The 17561-nt window shown below is 45.0% G+C and overlaps 1 protein-coding gene across 1 annotated transcript; it reads left to right on the top strand.

Moving 5' to 3' along the window:
• The first annotated feature begins 10849 nt into the window (after window positions 1-10849).
• LOC123123887 (disease resistance protein RGA5) lies at window positions 10850-15086 on the top strand. Its single transcript, XM_044544523.1, has 3 exons — window positions 10850-11837; window positions 12528-14642; window positions 14805-15086. The coding sequence occupies exons 1-2, from the start codon at window positions 10954-10956 to the stop codon at window positions 14602-14604; spliced, it is 2961 nt and encodes a 986-aa protein (XP_044400458.1). The 5' UTR covers window positions 10850-10953; the 3' UTR covers window positions 14605-14642; window positions 14805-15086.
• The last annotated feature ends 2475 nt before the right edge of the window (window positions 15087-17561 follow it).

The raw sequence follows: 17561 nt of genomic DNA, 5'->3' as shown, positions 1-17561 counted from the left end.
ATGACCGTATGTAGGTGAGGAACCGAATAAGAGTTCGTGTGGAGTTTGGTGTTGGTGTGGTGTGCATGGGCATAGGTTGAGAAGATATGTCGCAGCCGAGTGCCTCAGCTCAAAATTGTGGAGTGAACGAACTGTGTCACTCAAACTACATAAAATTGTATTTAGGTGGATGAACTGTTGAGATACAGAGATTGCTCACGCGTTGTATTCCTTGAGGTGATGTGTATATATGCATGTACAGGAGCCCTAACTAATTACTAAACCTTTGACACGGTTGGAACTAATTACAGATGATGTGTATATATACATGTTCAAACCGGGCTATAGATATGATACGTAGGAGATAAGCACATGCGTTATAAGCTTCTCTGACACTCACCTTGTAAGGTTAATATTATCTCATTGTGAACGAAATGATTTTGTTAGGGCACCTAAACTGGAGGTATTAGGCCCTTTCTTCCATGCTATCTCCAAGTCCTTACTCTGCCCGGTAGCAGCAGCAAATCATTTTTGAATCTTGAATGGCATTTCTACATGAGGGAGTAAGCCAGTCAGCTCAGCAACCTAGACGAGCATCGTCAAGGTTTTGGCTGTCCAGCTCTATGTCATGGTGAGTACTCATCTTTGCTTGCTTTCAGTGTCTTATTTGATTGAGATATTATATAGTCTCATTTGTAATAGAATTAACATTTCCTCTTATATCCATTTCACAGTTTTACAAAGAATTACAAGATGAATAAAAAAATTGTCTCATTGTGACGCGCTAAATCTGATTGATTGCCTTCAGACCAATCTAACAAAGGTGGTGTTTAAGTCATTCGTAGGCTATCAGGAACAAATTGACATTGCTAGGTTCTGTGTCCTGAAGGTATAAGCGCTAAACAAGTTTGAAATTGAAGGATACTGTGACTACAACAGTGAATGGGTGACCTATCAATACATGCTAGTACAAGTGGAAAATGGACCACCTCGAGATGCTCAATTTGAATACAAGAGTAGTCATCTTCATACTGAGTACTATGTCGACGCGCATATGCATGGTTTATCAGTGGACAGCCCCTTCAGATAGCCATAGACAGCCTTGGTGCCCAAATATCTCGCTCTCTTGAGGACATTTCGTAGACGGTATTGATGACCGAAGATTGCATGGTCTTGCTCATAAGTCTACAGTATTTCTAGTCTAAAGTTCCTTTGTAATCCCAGGAACTTATGAAGTTACTCCTGTTCAAACTGCAAAAGATGTCTTTGGATGCAATAATTGTGCACAATCGACAGATTCATGGAAACAAATACTGCAAAAATTTGTAACCGGGAGCGAGCTGGTCTAGAAACACATACATGTGTTGATTGTTTTTTAAAGGCTGTGTCAGAACATTTATTTATTTTCAGTTGTATACAGAAATACGAGAAGTTTACTAGGTGATTTAATTTTTCGCGTACAAAACCTGTGGCTTAGCTATTCCTGGCTGTTAATAAGTACTGATGCAGCACACATCCCAGTCCAAGCATGCATGGACCAGCGGGCAGGATAGAAGGTGCAGCTACATGGGAAGACAAAAAATATCCACACTCTTTGCTACTGCATCATGTCTCCCTGGCTGCAGCTGGAAAATGCTTCGGTTGTCTATTACTTAATTGTTAGTAAAGTTTGAGTTTGTTAATTGCACAAATCAGCATATCATAAAATAATCTTTTACAATATAGTCTATCAAACTGTATAGTGCCTTCAATATTTTGTTAAATAATATAGGTCATATTGGGTAACCACACATATACAACATTCTATAGAACTAGGACCACACTCATTGCATGTACCGGGTTAATTATCACTACCACTCTTAGTCATTATAAGTAGTCAGTTGAAATGACACATATTATCCGGGAATTTTAAATATCCATTGGATATTCATTTTCCTTGTAAGACATCGTATTATCTCATTTCTTCCACCTGCAATGAAGACATTTAATCCGATATGCTTATGAGATGGGGGAGGATAAAAAAGGATTTATTCTGACAATTAAATATGTTTAACCAATTTTCTCAATTAGACACACATGCACTGCATATGAAGTTTTTTTAATCGAATAAAGGAGCTCTCCGCCCCGATTTTCATTAAGAAACCAGAGAGACATGCAAAACATCACAGGTAACTGGCCAATCGGCCCGTAGAAGTTCACATCATGCACGGGGAGACCACTGCCTTATTACAGTGCCAAGGCAAACACACAGGATACAAATTTCTGATAACAAGGCATCATCTACCAGAACAGAAAGAGCTAACAAATAGAACATATTGGTACGCAAGGAGCCTCAGAATCCCAGCGGCAGCAGCAACCCCAACCTCTGTTTCTTGCGAAGAATTTGGTTGCTAGATAGCAATGTTGTCGCGGCTTGTAACACCTGTTTGCCTTCTCCTTTCTACATACAATGCCAATACGTAATCCAATTAGAAATCAGGAAGATTATTTGATACGGATTATGCGGGTAGATATGATAAAAAATAGCACTATATATCTAGTGTAAAGTAAGAGTACATACGTACCTGGTGTATAAAAGGCGGAGTAGGGATAAACAGGGCCGAAAAATCGTTGATCCGGTTCAAGCACTCGCAGATGCTGCCCAGACTCTAAGCTGATCATGAATACACCCGGTTCTGCCTGCAAGAAAATGCAATCCAACTGCTCAGAGAACCCGATGACTTTCGGTTTCACTGTGGCGTCTAGTAGGTCTTCCTCGTCCTCATCATCCGAGTAATCGACGACATACAAAAGCCCATCGCCACCATTCTCGTAATCGGCATAGGCATGGAACGGAAGGAAATCTTCAAATCTAACAAGGGTACTGCTAACCCAGGAGCCTTCATCCAACAAAAACAGCATGACCGAGTTATCCATGACGCCCGCCAAACGCAACCACGCGTCCATGGCCGGCGCGAGAAAAAAGTCGTGGCCGCGAATAACCTCCGGTGTATCAATCAGTAGCAGCGTCTGCGTCTCCAACTGAAATTCTGCCACCGTCCTATCCACTTCAGTCATCCAGTACACAGCAGCGCCGTTGCCGGCCACGGCGCTCGGATTCCAACCCAAGTGGCACTCCTCGCCCATGGTCGCTGCCAGGCGGCCGTCCCAACTTCCTGTCTTGGAGCTATAGACGCGGGCGAAGATGTGGATCGTCGGTGGACCCTCCAGAATGTCCCTCCAGCTGTCATACTCGCTGTACGCGAAGACGATACGGAACGGCGACGAGTGGCAGTCCCCGCCGTGGGCGTGATCGGCATCGCAGACCAGAGCCGCACCGCACCTCTGCCCGTGGTGGAAGCCAGTCCCAGGTGCCGGCGGGATGAGGTTCTGCTCGCCGGTTAGCGGGTCCCACACAATTAGCTCACCGTGGTGGTTGTTGTCCCACTCCCAGGCGCGGTAGAGGAGCACGCGGCCGTGGGTGCAGCCGGAGGCGCGGAACCATCCATCGTGGGCCAACGTCGGCGGCATCAGTTCCACCGCGTTGGTCGTGGTGGGCGTGAACTTAAATTGGACCTCGCCATAGTAGGCGTTGGGGATCACAAAGTACAAAGTTCTTTTGTAGCTCAGGCTACATGGAACCTCTTATCCTCAACCCTCCAACTAACTAACAACAAGAAGATTTCTCTTTTTTGTTTCTCAAAAATGAAACAACATATGAACTTCAAACTTTGCAGATCGAACAAACATTAGAACATCAATGTGCGAAAAAACTTTCAGATTTTTTGTTCTAATATAAATATATAAAATAAGATTTTCTTTGAATAAAAATATTATTTCAAGTATATAAAATGCATGAAAAAAATCTGAAAGTATTTTTCCTAGATTATAGTTAGAATGTATTGTTGTTCTGCAAAATTTGAAGATTATATGTTGTGTCATTTGAGAGAATAAAAAAGAGAAATGTGTCTGCACGGATCTTAATGCATAAATGGATGGCAAAGATAAGGGGTACCATGTAGCCTGAGCTATAGAAAACCACACTCGTTGGGGATGAGGCCGAGGAGTGGTGGCACGCTCTGGTGCGCCGCGCGAAAGGGACGGAGGAAGTTCGCCTCGTCGTGGACGAGGCGCCGCCTATCCTTGTAGACCATGGAGACAAATGCCAGAGCACTAGGATCAGTCGGGAGGCGGTGGAAGATGTCACGTAGCAGGTCGTCGGGAAGCTGTTGGAGTGGCTGCGTCAGTAGGGTAGGCTGGTCGGCGCTGTCATGAGTTTCATTCTCCATGTCGCCGGCAGCCTATGGTTTGAGGCTAGCTAGCTATGGAGATGTGAAGGAGATGAGAAAACCCGAGAGCTAGGAAGATGCGAGGGAGATCTCATATAAGCAAAAGCAAGTGATAAAACGGGAAAGAAACACACGTCAAGTAGAAATGGAGAAGGTGATAAACGAGGAAGAAACGCTTGCCTTTTTTCGTTTTCTGAATTTAGAAAGAAACGCATGTCAATTTTAAAAGAAGGTCAGAATTAAAGAAAAACCTGACCGCGTGGTGTATAGTACGTACCACACAGCAAAATTATGTTGGTATGATACACTTCCACTGTTCTGTGAGGATATCAATATTCACTATTGTATGTCCGAGTGGAAAATCAAAGACAGCTATCATTTCAGTATTCACAAAGTGTGTAGCATTTTCTTCTATTTTTTATATACACTAGCTTGGTGGCCTGCACACAAATGCGTTGGCAAAATATTAAAACCTACGTATGTGTAGCAATTGTTTGAGCCTTATATGAAGACTATCTCTCTATACAATTCTATTTTTTATTAGATATGTTTTAATAGTTTCAAGAAAAAAATGTTAATGCTGTTAATAGAACTAAAAAATGTCCGTGAATTTATAAAAATGTTCACATATTCAAAAAAGGTCATGACTTAAGAAAAATCTTGGATTCAAAAATTACTAACGGATTTAGAAAATGTTTCCAAATTACCAAAATCTTCAAGGATTTTTAAAATTTCATGATTTGTAGAAAATTTTCACAATTCAAAAATTGTTCGCAGATTTGTAAAATGATCATGAATTACAAAAATATCCACAGATTGAAAAAATTATCATGAATACACGAATTGAAAATCTATTAATGAATTCAAAAATTGTTCGCGGAGTTGAAAAATGTTTGCTCACTCAAAAAATGGTCACAAATTCAGAAAAGTTCGCAATTTGGAAACTGTTCATGATTAAAAAATAATGGATTTGGACTTTTTCAAATTCATGAACGTTATTTAAATATGCGTTATTATAGAAAAGTCTATGGGTCAACCTGGCAATCAACGTCAATGGGCCAAGTGAATGGTCAACCGGCCAAGCCAACAAATCCAACTGGGAGCGAGCTTCTCTTTGGTTTTTTAAACGTACAGCAAGCGAGCTTCCCATTGAGCCTTTTTTAGCACAGCACTGTAGGTTTTTATTGATTGATAGTCGTCAGTATACAAGCATCATGAGGTAGACACTATCAAGTATGTCTACCATAGTCTAAGAAAGATGGAAACCTGGCTAGGTTGTGGGCTTCATAGTTTGAACTTATTTGTTCATGGACAAAATTACAGAGTAAAACAAGATTTCGTAGCTAAGATTTCCTTTACGATAACTTCATATTTCCCTCCTTGTCCAGCAGCAATATCGTACACCACACTTCGACAATCTGACCCCACATGCAATCTCTACAGATAAAGATCCATAGCCAAAGCGAGCCCCTCTCTACATGCCAACACCTCAAGAATAGATGGATCAGTTACTCCAGGTAAAACAAGAGCTAAGGCTCCTAGGTAAAGACCTACAAACAGCAGCAACAACACTCACCCGACCTGACCTGGAAAGTCCTCGGTCAACATTAATCTTCACAAAGCCCAGAGGAGGAGTCTTCCATTATGTATCAACTGTTGGTCTGGCGGTCTGAAGATCCTTCAGTCCTTCCAGCTCTGAGATGTATCATGAATCAAATTCGTGAGTATCTATAGGTATTTGAAAGTTTCCTTCAAGTATAGCTTTTCGTGGAGCCGTTCAGATTGCCCACATAGTGACCACCAGCCTGGTAATTAAGTTGATCATGTGGTAATGCACATTGCAATAGGATTTGCTTCTGTTGTCACCATCAAGGGCTTCATCATGTCCTCATCCACAAGAGCCTAGACACAACGTGCCATGGAACACTCAAGGAGAGAGTGCCTCCATGAGTCTTTGGTACCACACATAGAGCGGCGCTGCTGGAACACATGTTACGATGGTGGAGCACATCTTCTGATGGGAGGGAAACCCGAGAAAGCCTCCAGAAAATCATGTGTAATTTTGCCGGAACCTCCACTTTCCATAGCTTGCGCCACCGCACCTTCTCGTCTTCAAAATCAGACGACTCTGGAGCTCCTCCAGCCAATCTTCATAATGCCTCTTTGTTATTAACATGCGGTATGTAGTCTTAAGAGAAAACTGTCCGATCTTTCAAAGTTCCATGACCAAAAATTGCTCTGGTTATTGGTGCAACATGGAATATTGAGAATTGTGTCAGCGTCCATTGGCAGAAAGACTTGTTGGACAAGATCTGTATTCCAGCTAGCGCTCGTCTCGTCGTGGCAATCAAGTCGTTCACCATTTGGGGCAGCTTTTGAGCCAAAGATAGTAAAGACATCATACGGTAATCTATAGGGAGCAATTTTGGTTCCATATGTGTGTGCCCTAGATCCTGGCCATGCCAGATGGCGGTGTGGGCCCACTGTGGCTCCTCTCGATCTCCCCTGGAAGAACTTGGGTCATTCGTTGCCCAAAACATTCTTATTAAATCGGCAGGGTATTCTTTGTAGATATTGATTTTGTGTAAAATCAAAAACATGCAGAAAACAAAAACATGCACTGGGCACTAGATTAATAGATTAATCTAAAAAATAATATAAAATGCTAAAACGTATTCAAAAGTGATAATTTCATAGCAGAAAACAATCAGAAAATATAGATTCGTTTGAGACGTATCAATATTCTACTTGCTAGCAATACCAGATCAGTTTCTGACGTTAGCACCACGACGTAGGGACTACGGGAAGCTCGTAAACTAGAAAGGAATCAGGTAGTGATGCACATCAGGAACAGTGAAGGAGTCTCACTAAAGACGTCGGCGTCATGTATTTGAGTCTCCCTTCAGGATTTATCTTAAGCGTTGTACTGGATCGGCACCCCCTTAGAATCAAATGTCTTGCTGATGGGCAAAGACACCTAGCCATCGTCATCGGTCTTTCGTAGCTTGATCGGTGGTGAGGAGCTGTTGTCACAGTTGATGGTGTACCCGGCGATCCAGGTGTGCTCGACGCTCCCACTGTGCTCCGTGTCGCCAGGTGAGCTTGGCTCCGTGGATGTTGCAGGCGTACTGGGAGTCGCTGTGGTTCCCGGGGACACGATTTAGGTGGTTGTCAGGGGCAACTCCACATCGGAGTACACCACCGTGAACTCCTTGGCATGGGTGTGCTCTGCATCACCGCCGCCCCTTTCTATAGTCCCATCGTCGTTCCTCTTCAAACCGCATGTCGCGCGTGATATGCATGCAGTTGCTGATCGGCTCATACACCCAATAGCCCGTTGTGCCCGGCTTGTAGCCGAGAAAAGTGCCAAGGCACGATCTGTCTACTAGCCTGGTCATGTCGGGACCAACGATTTTCAAGTGCGCGACATTACCAAAGGTGCGGAAGTAACCCACCGCCGGCTTCTTCTTACGACATGCCTCGTGTGGAGTGAGACCCTGCAGGCTTCTCATGGGTGACATGTTCAAGATGTGCACGACGGTGTGCACGGCCTCGCCCCAGAACGCGCACGACACGTCCATGGCCTTCATGAGGCTTCACGCCATCTCCATCACGGACTGATTCCATGATTCGATGACTTTGTATTGTCGAGGGGAGTACAGCATTGTCGTGTTCCTGTGGATCCCCAACTCCTCATAGTAGGAGAGGTGAATTCAATTGAGGTGAACTCGCTGCCTCTGTTGGTGCGGAGTGCTCTGATCTTGATGCCTCTTTCCACGCATTGATCTTCTTGAAATATTGAGGTGTCGCCGTCATTCTTCCAGTGGCGAAAGGACATGGGGGCCGCGATAGCCTTGTCTAGCCTCCGACAGGTGCTCGCGAAGGAGCTGGTCCGCTTTCTCTCGCGCCGTGTGGAGGGCTACCACGGCCAATGCAAACCCCCGGTCACGGTGCCCTGGCGGCCTTTCCCTTGCCGGTATTGGTGGAGGTTTCACTGAGAGGCCATTGTTCACTAGTCTTGGCGAGCTCCCCAGAAAGGTCGCGGAGGCGCCGCGCGCCCGTCTTTGCGGTGGTGATGGACCGGCCGAGAGCCCAGGTGGCCGGCAAGTCTGGGTCATTTCCCACCCAAGCCAGTGCCTGGTCCAACTTTGTGAACGCGGATCGACGAGCCACGTTGTGCCGCTCCTCTCGCGTCGTTGTGTCCTTGCCGGACAAGATGGCCCACGACGAATTAGCTCCGCTGTCGCCACCTCCACTGAGGTAATGGAGGATGCACCTGCATGCCTTGGCGATCGGGGCAACACTTCCTCCTTGATGAACAGGCTGTGCGGTTGCGGCGGGCCGGCAACGCCGGCCCGTCGATCCAGGCATACCGGTTGTGCGGCGGTGGAGACACCGGCTCCTCCTTCATGCGGCGCCCAATTTGGATGTCGTGGTTGTCTGCCGATGGATGATAGGGTTGCGTGGTGGGATGCCGGCTCCTTCATGTGGCAGAGAGGTGACGCGGTTCCGGCTTCACACAGTGGCGGGCGAGGAGTGCGGCTCATCCTTGACAGCATGCGACGGCAAGGGCCGCGCCAGGCTATGCTCCCGAAGCGACCTTGACCCATAATTATAGGGAATCAATCGTAGTCCTTTCAATAAGAAATAAACTTTCTTGAAAACTAGCGAACTACGTTCTCAATCATAAAATCAATTACAATTCATGATATTTCAAGAAGAGTCTATGTAAGAACTTTTGATTAGGCAGATTTCACATACTCAATCATCATATAGTCTTCTATAATTGTGAACACTAAGAGCATATTTTAGAACAAATGTTTCCATCAGACACAAAGGAAGATGGGGGTTTTATGTTTCATCTCCCAACTTATTTATCAGAAGGATAATGTCAACAATAATAACTTTTGATCACCTATATTCAACTGGATATATGTGCCTGAATCTTTCCTTACCACATAATGCTTGCCAGTGTAGATTAACTGAGGTTGGAAGGGAGATAAATAATTTGATTCTTGCATAAAAATAAAGACTGAGAAGTAAAAGATAAATCCTTCATAGAGGGAATCAGAGGTTGTCACGCGCTTTTATTTTTTAGATGTGCAAACTCTTAATACAAAGAAACGTTACTTTATATTGCTTTTTGTGATAGCAATATTTATTATGCAGTATGTAGATTCTATTTTCTTTTCATCACAAGTTTGTACAAAGTTTATTTTTTTATGTAATAAAAGATCATACATATTTAGGAGCAATTTTTGTTGCCTTTCGCTGTCTTGGAGCTGTAGATGCGGGCGAAGATGTAGATCGGCGAACCCCAGCCACTCCAGCCGTCATACTCGTTGTACGTGAAGATGATGCGGAACGGCGACCAGTGGCAGTCCCCATCGTGGGCGTGATCGCCATCGTAGACCAGAGGCGCCGGCGGTACGTATGAGGTTCTGCTGGCAGGTTAGGGGGTCCCACACAATTAGCTCACCGTGTTGGTTGTTGTCCCAGGCGCTGGCACAACAAGATTAATAGAAATAAAAAAAGGAAAAAAGAAAGGGCATACTTGACACTCCTCAACAAAATCTAGCTCTGGGGCTAGCCTTTGAGCCAAACATGTCTTCACTGCTCTAGAGCTTAGAGGTGCAGTGGAGTTTAGAAACGTGTCATTAGTAAAGAACCATATTAATAGAAAGTAAAAAAGAAAGGGTATAATTGACACTTCCGAACAAAATCAAGATCTGGAGTTAGCCTTTCAGCCAAACATGTCTTCACTGCTCTAGAGCTTAGAGGTGGAGTGGAGCCATCCCAAACACACCTTAAGAAATGATGTTTCAATTTATTGTTTTTTTTTGGCTGAATCCAGTTGCTCGACGTTTTCCTTTTCATTTGCAGATAAGCAAATAGTGGTTAGAAATTTATGTGTCCTTAATTTCCTTTGCAGGGGTTACAACTTACGAAGACACTATCTAGAGGATCAGTACAAGCATGGATCTAGCACTTGGTATGCTGACCAGATTTCCGGGCTTAAACGTACAAGTGGCCGGCAAGATGCTTGGTTTTACTAACCCGAATATGTTAACTACTGCTAATAAGGTTCTCCCTGTCGGAACCCAGTGGCTTCATCTTCGTGCAGGCACATGCTAATTCACTGCTCCCCGTACGTAAAATAACATCTCATTGAGCCATGGCTTGGTGTGTTAACCAAAGCTTGCAACTAGCTACGAGCACCCAGCAGGCCAGCACCCAGTTACCTACCAACAGCTAGCTATATGTCCTCTTCCTGTGCTTGTTTCGAGCGTAACAAGCACACACACGTACGGATATTATCTTGAGTAGTTTTAGTGATGCTAAAGTGGCCGTTGAAGGCGCATTGTTGAAGGAATCCTTTCCTGCTTTGGTTTTTTTGTTAACGTGAATTAAGTATGCTGCATATCGAGGCTCTCTCTCGTTTTGTTTACTCGCTTGCACCAAGAACTAGCTGGCCTCTTTCTATGCAGATGCACATGCTAGCGCGTGGCCATTCATGTGCCTGCCTTTGTTAGGTGAGCCAAAGAAACATCGTGTGTATGGCAGTTTCGCCAAAGGAATCTTGCTTGGTCCTCTTCTTTGTAGCTAGCTAGCTAGCTTCACTCGTCTGAGTTCTTCCCTTCACTCCAAACACACAAGGACCAAAGAGAGATACAGTGCAGAGACAAGGAATAGCTACCAGCAATCAATGGCGCCTGTCGTTAGCGCTACACTCGGCGCCTTGGGTCCCCTGCTGGTGAAGCTCGGCGGCCTGCTCGCTGGCGAGTATGGCCGCCTCAAAGGGGTCCGCCGGGAGATTCGCTCCCTCCAATCTGAGCTCACAAGCATGCATACTGCGTTGGAGGAGTACACCAAGCTGGAAGATCCAAGTGGCCAAGTGAAGGCATGGATATCACTGGTGCGGGAGCTGGCATATGATACCGAGGACATCTTCGACAAGTTCATCCATCACCTTGGTAAGCGTGGTCATCGTGGTGGTTTCAAGGACTTCTTGCGCAAGATAACTCTCCCTCTGAAGACACTTGGAGCTCGGCATGAAATCGCCGACCAAATCGATGACCTGAAGGATCGCATCAAGCAACTGAAAAAGCATGAAATCGCCAACCAAATCGATGACCTGAAGGATCGCATCAAGCAAGTGAAAAAGCTCAAGGATAGTTACAAGTTGAATGATGCTCCTTCTAGCACAACTCGCCATACAGCCGTGGATCCCCGGCTGCATGCGCTCTTTGCTGAAGAGGCACACCTTGTGGGCATGGATGGTCCAAGGGATGATCTTGCCAAGTGGATGGTGGAAGAAGAAAACAACTCATCCAAACCTCGCAAGGTGTTGTCTATTTATGGTTTTGGTGGATTGGGAAAAACAACATTGGCAAATGAGGTCTATCGCAAGATTCAAGGGCAATTTTATTGTAAGGCTTTCGTATCGGTCTCGCAAAAACCAGATATTAAAAAAATTATGAAGGATGTGATCTCTCAAGTGTCATGCCAAGATGGATACACAAAAGATTCCAGTGATTGGGATGAGATGAAGTCCATTGCAAAGTTAAAAGAACTACTGCAAAATAAAAGGTAAAGCCGATCCTTATTATTTATCTTAAAATGTTTCATCAATATTTCTTGGTATTCGAGTAACTTATTATTCCATGTATCATTATTATTTTCGCTCAAAGAAAACGACTCGATTGAGGCCGGCTTGCACATATCCAAGCTCCCCCTTACCAGTTACCACTTAAAATATATTGTGTACCCAACTAAAAGAAGGTTACGACATGAAATATTTGTCATCATGAAAATATATGTAGCAAATTCATTCATTAACTAGATTGCTTTGCACTTAATAACGTACTCAACCTGCTAAAAATTGTTCTCTCCCACATTTAAAGACCAAACTGCTAAACTATGATTATATTGTATATATTTCCTTTCATATGGACTCAAACATGTCAATAATTTGTCCATGCCATTAAGAGACGAACTGTAAAATATTTTCTGTTTGTTTGTGATCAATAACTAGAAGTGTGTTCTAGTCATTGTTAAAAAAATTAATGAAGTTAGCAATGAACGCCAGCGACTTATTAACTAGGGGAGTTAAGTACATGAAGACATTCATGGCTATATGCGTCGATGATGGCGAGGCGAGGCTAATCAATCTTCCATTTTCCTAAAAACCATCAAGCAAGATCTTAGTTTCATGTCATGCTTGAGTATTCAAGCTAATTTCTTATCATAATTGGTTGACATCATCAGCTAATTTTGTAGGTATCTGATCATCATTGATGATGTATGGTCAACACAAGCATGGAACACTATAAAGTGTGCCTTTCCGGAGAATAATTGTTTGAGTGGAATTATAGTTACTTCACGCATCATTGGGGTAGCAAAGTCATGTTGTTCTGGTGGTGATGACTGCATGTATAAACTAGAAGCCTTAAGTGATTTCCACTCTCGAAGATTGTTTTTCAAGAGAATGTTTGGCTCTGAGGAATATTGCCCTTCCATGTTGGAAGAAGTTTCAAATAAAATCCTAAAAAAATGTGGAGGCCTACCATTGGCAATTATAAGTATAGCTGGTTTACTAGCAAACCGACCAGCTATCAAGGAAGAGTGGGAGAAGGTTAAGAGGTCAATTGGTTCTGCACTACAAAAGGGCCGAAGTTTGGAGGGAATGTGTAGCATTTTATCCCTTAGCTACAATGATCTTCCACCTAATCTCAAGACCTGCTTATTGTATTTAAGTGTATTCCCTCAGGATTATGTGATTGATAGAGAGAGGCTAGTGAGGCTATGGATAGGAGAAGGCTTTATCCCAGAAGAGCCTGGACAGAGCCGGCAAGAGGTTGCCGAGAACTACTTTTATGAGCTTATCGACAAAAACATTGTCCAACCAGTGGACATTGGGTGTGATGGTAAGGTTCGTGCCTGCCGGGTCCATGGCATGATGCTTGAAATTATTATTTCAAAATCGGCTGAAGATAATTTTGTCACTGTGGTAGGGGAAGGGCAAAGAAGTTTGGTAAATCGTCAGGGTTTTATTCGGCGACTATCAGTTCAGCACATTAGCCGCGAGCTAGCAGATGCATTGGCATGTATGGATTTAAGTCATGTTCGATCTCTGACAGTATCATCATCAGCTTGCCTCAACCACTTCCCTAGTCTTGATAACTTTGAAGCTCTGCGTGTGCTAGATTGTGAAGACTGTGAGGGTTTGGCAGAGTTTGTTATGAACGGCATGGGTAAGTTATTCAAACTAAAGTACTTGAGCCTTGGGGGAAAGATCATATCAAAGCTACCACCGGCAGTTACAATGTTACCTGGTCTAGCGTTTGCAGAGCTTAGTGGCACGGATATAGCAAGCTTACAGCCCGAGCCAGAGATTGTGATGCTACATGATCTTATGGAGACATGCTTACATGAGTTGCCACTTACTAGAATTGTTCGGCTCATTACATTACAACATCTGCTCATTTCAAGTGAGTCATGGACTCAAAAAAGAAAATGGAAGATACCAGTTGGAATTGAGAATATGAGAGATTTATTGGAACTGTCTGGTTTCAGCGTTAGCAGCAGTTCGTTAGGTGCAGTGCAGCATCTCGGTTACCTGAGCAGTTTGACAAAACTTTGTATACAGTTATATGATGGAGGACCTGAAGAGGATAAGAGGCATGAAGAAGCGTTACTCTCCTCGCTATGCAAGCTTGGCACCTGGAAACTTCGGTATTTATGGATACACAAGCTCCGTGGTTCCCTTGAGTTCTTGAACACTTGGTCCCCTCCGCCGTTATCCATTGAAATATTTCGTATATCTGGCGACTCCTGGTTCACGAATATTCCGAAATGGATTGCACCAGAACTCACCAATCTTCTTCACCTAGAGATCAGCTTAACTGAACTGAGGCAGGAAGGACTGCGGACTCTTGGGAATCTCCCAGGCTTACTTCATCTGAAACTGTCTTTGGTAGCAGAACCAGTTGAAAGGATCACAGTGGAAGGCGTTGGATTTCCAAATCTGAAGAAGTTTGTCATCTATAGTGTGGCCGGGTCACACATTATGTTCATGGAAGGAGCAATGCCAGAGCTTGAGAAGCTTAATGTGCGATTACATGTGCCACTGGCAAACAAATATGGCTTCTATTTAGGCATTCAGCATCTTCCATGTCTCGAAGAAGTAGCAGTAAGTTTTTACGAAGTGGCTGTAGCACCTTTCAAAATCATGGCTGCTGCTGCTGCTATCAGAAAGGAAGCACGTGTCCACCCCAACTGTCCCACAATTGATATTTCTGGGGAATTCAGTGAAAATGACGGTGAGATCAGTAGTGACGACGGGGACTTGATATAGCCGAAGATGGTGACACTGCATGCAATGCAATGCAAAAGGTATTTAAAGTTGAACACAGATTCTGCTTGTTCACCCTTTTAACACTGCCTTAAGTACTGTTTTCTCCATCAACGTACATATACATCTATTTTCTGCAAAGCACGCTGCTGAAGGATTCAAAATTCACATTCTGTAACCATGATTTCCTTTTTCCGGTCCAGGACACAAGGTGCGGTTGGCTGGCCTTTTGCTTGGAAATGTCATGCTGAACAAGGACCAATCGAAGCTACTATCCATTGTACTTCCAGATGAGAGTGTTTACGTTATTATTAGTTTTGTCCCGGATTGCAGATTGTTTTTTTCAGTTGATTGCTTGTGCTGAAAGAGTTGGTGTGCAGCAGCTACCTAGTAGTAACATTTTGCTGCTCGCTTGTTTTCAGTTTCTCTCCTTTTATTTCTATAAGGAACTATTTCAGGATGAATAAGTGCACGGACTTGTCTGAATTGTGGTGTTATCAGATTGATTACTGGTGGAGTACCAGTTTAGTCACTGTTACGTTTCCATTCTTAAAAATAACATGCTTTTGTATCGGCAATTCAATGGTTAAGGTGGAAGTTTTGCTCGGCAACGTGTCTGCCATCGCTGCGCCGCGTCATACACCGCCGAGCGGAGCCTAACAGCTGCTGCTGTGGCGAATTTGCTCGGCGACGTGCCTGACGTCCACTAGGCCGAGGAGACCCTAATCGCTACTGCCGTCGCGTGGTTTGCTTGGCCGTGCGTCCACCATTGCTAGCTAAATCGGACAGGAAGGTAATGGGTAGAGCACGGTGCGGATCCAATAATCATGTGCCATACCTCTAAAATCATTCCCCTAAGAGCAGGCGCCCTAGATATGGTGCACGCGGGAAAAAAAATGGGGTTTTTGCATGCGTGAGCCCGGTTGGCGCGCTCCAGCAGACGCGGAAAAGTCCGGCGCGCGCAAAAAAAGGCAATGCGCGCTCTATAAAACCCGTGCGCGGGTGCCCGCCAACCGCCGTCTCCGTCGCCTCTCTCTTCCTTCTTCCTCGTCTCTGCCGGTGCCCCGCCGCCGTCGCGCTCTTCTTCCTCGCCTCCAGCGCCTTCTTCCCCGCCGCCGCGCCCAGGAGCACCTCCTGCTACCGCGACGTCCACACACACCCCCCACCCCCCGCGTGTATTACGTGGAGATCCGCTCCAGTCATACACGCCTCGGGCTTGGGATGTTCGAGACCGCCCACAAGGCCGCCCGCGTGTATGACGCGGAGACGTGCCGCCTCGGGAGGCCACGGGCACAGATGAATTTCTCGGTCGCGCGGACGCGCGAGCAGATGCAGGAACTCGTGCCTCCCCCGCAGCTAATCACTACGGAGGACCGCCGCAACCAGCGAAGGCAGGAGCGCCACCTCCTCATCGCCAAGGCGGATGAGCATGCCATGGCAGTGTGGCGTGAGCGCTTCCCGAAGGATGTCGCTGCCGAGAACGAGTTTTTGGTGCAGAGGAGGGCGGAGTGAGCCGCGGATCGGGCGGACATGCATGAGCAAAAGGCACTAGTGGAAGCCCATTGTGAACTGGGACCTACGTCGACCTGGGACCACAACGATCCTCGGTGGGATGGCGCGTTTCTATCGTCGGACTACACCACCGAGGAGGACAAAAATGAGTAGTAATTATCTAGTGTATCGTCTGCTTTTATCTACTATATTTGCATCCTAGTATCGTTTTGATCTAGATTTATTTGTATCGTATGGACTAGCTTCTGGTGTTGGGCTTGAACTATGCTATGGATCTAAATCTATGTGTTGTTTCATATTTTTTGTATGTGTTGCATCATAGTACCGGCTGCTCGCGCGATGTGGATTTTGCAACGCCTGCTGGATCTATAGCGACTAGCCATATTTTGCAGCGCCTGTTGGAGCAAACGCTCTCCAGCGCGCTAAAAACGCTATTACGGTGCTGAATAAATATTTTAGCGCGTCGTGCAACCGTGCGCCTGTTGGAGATGCTCTATGATACGTCTCCAACGTATCTACTTTTCCAAACACTTTTGCCCTTGTTTTGGACTCTAACTTGCATGATTTGAATGAAACTAATCCGGACTGACGCTGTTTTCAGCAGAATTGCCATGATGTTATCTTTGTGCAGAAACAAAAGTTCTCGGAATGACCTGAAAATCCACGGAGATTATTTTTGGAAAATAAGAAAAATACTGGCGAAAGAATCAAGGCCAGGTGGCCCACACCCTGTCCACGAGGGTGGGGGGCGGGGCGCGCCCCCCTGTCTCATGGGCCCCCTGGAGATCCACTGACCTCAACTCGAACTCTATATATTCCGTTTCGCGGAGAAAAAAATCAGAGAGAAAGTTTCATCGCGTTTTACGATACGGAGCTGCCGCCAAGCCCTAATCTCTCTCGGGAGGGCTGATCTGGAGTCCGTTTGGGGCTCCGGAGAGGAGGATTCGTCGCCATCGTCATCATCAACCATCCTCCATCACCAATTTCATGATGCTCACCGCCGTGCGTGAGTAATTCCATCGTAGGCTTGCTGGACGGTGATGGGTTGGATGAGATTTACTATGTTCTGAGACTGATGTTGCTATGACTTTGCTATGATTAATGCTTGTCACTAGGGCCCGAGTGCCATGATTTCAGATCTGAACCTATTATGTTTTCATGAATATATGTGAGTTCTTGATCCTATCTTGCAAGTCTATAGTCACCTATTATGTGTTATGATCCGACAACCCCGAAGTGACAATAATCTGGATACTTCTCGCTGATGACCGTACTTTGAGGAGTTCATGTATTCACTAAGTGCTAATGTTTTGGCCCGGTTCTCTATTAAAAGGAGGCCTTAATATCCCTTAGTTTCCATTAGGACCCCGCTGCCACGGGAGGGTAGGACAAAAGATGTCATGCAAGTTCTTTTCCATAAGCACGTATGACTATATTCGGAATACATG

Source organism: Triticum aestivum, chromosome 5D (genome assembly GCF_018294505.1).
Source record: "Triticum aestivum cultivar Chinese Spring chromosome 5D, IWGSC CS RefSeq v2.1, whole genome shotgun sequence".
Lineage (NCBI taxonomy): Eukaryota > Viridiplantae > Streptophyta > Magnoliopsida > Poales > Poaceae > Triticum > Triticum aestivum.
The sequence above is the reverse complement of the archived record's forward strand: the minus strand, read 5'-3'. Positions and strand labels throughout refer to the sequence as shown.

Bases quoted from the DNA above. Each gene is read 5' to 3' on its own strand.
- LOC123123887 (XM_044544523.1), top strand. From the start codon at position 10,954: ATGGCGCCTGTCGTTAGCGCTACACTCGGCGCCTTGGGTCCCCTGCTG. The intron at 11,838-12,527 runs GTAAAGCCGATC...CTAATTTTGTAG, and splicing joins GAACTACTGCAAAATAAAAG to GTATCTGATCATCATTGATG.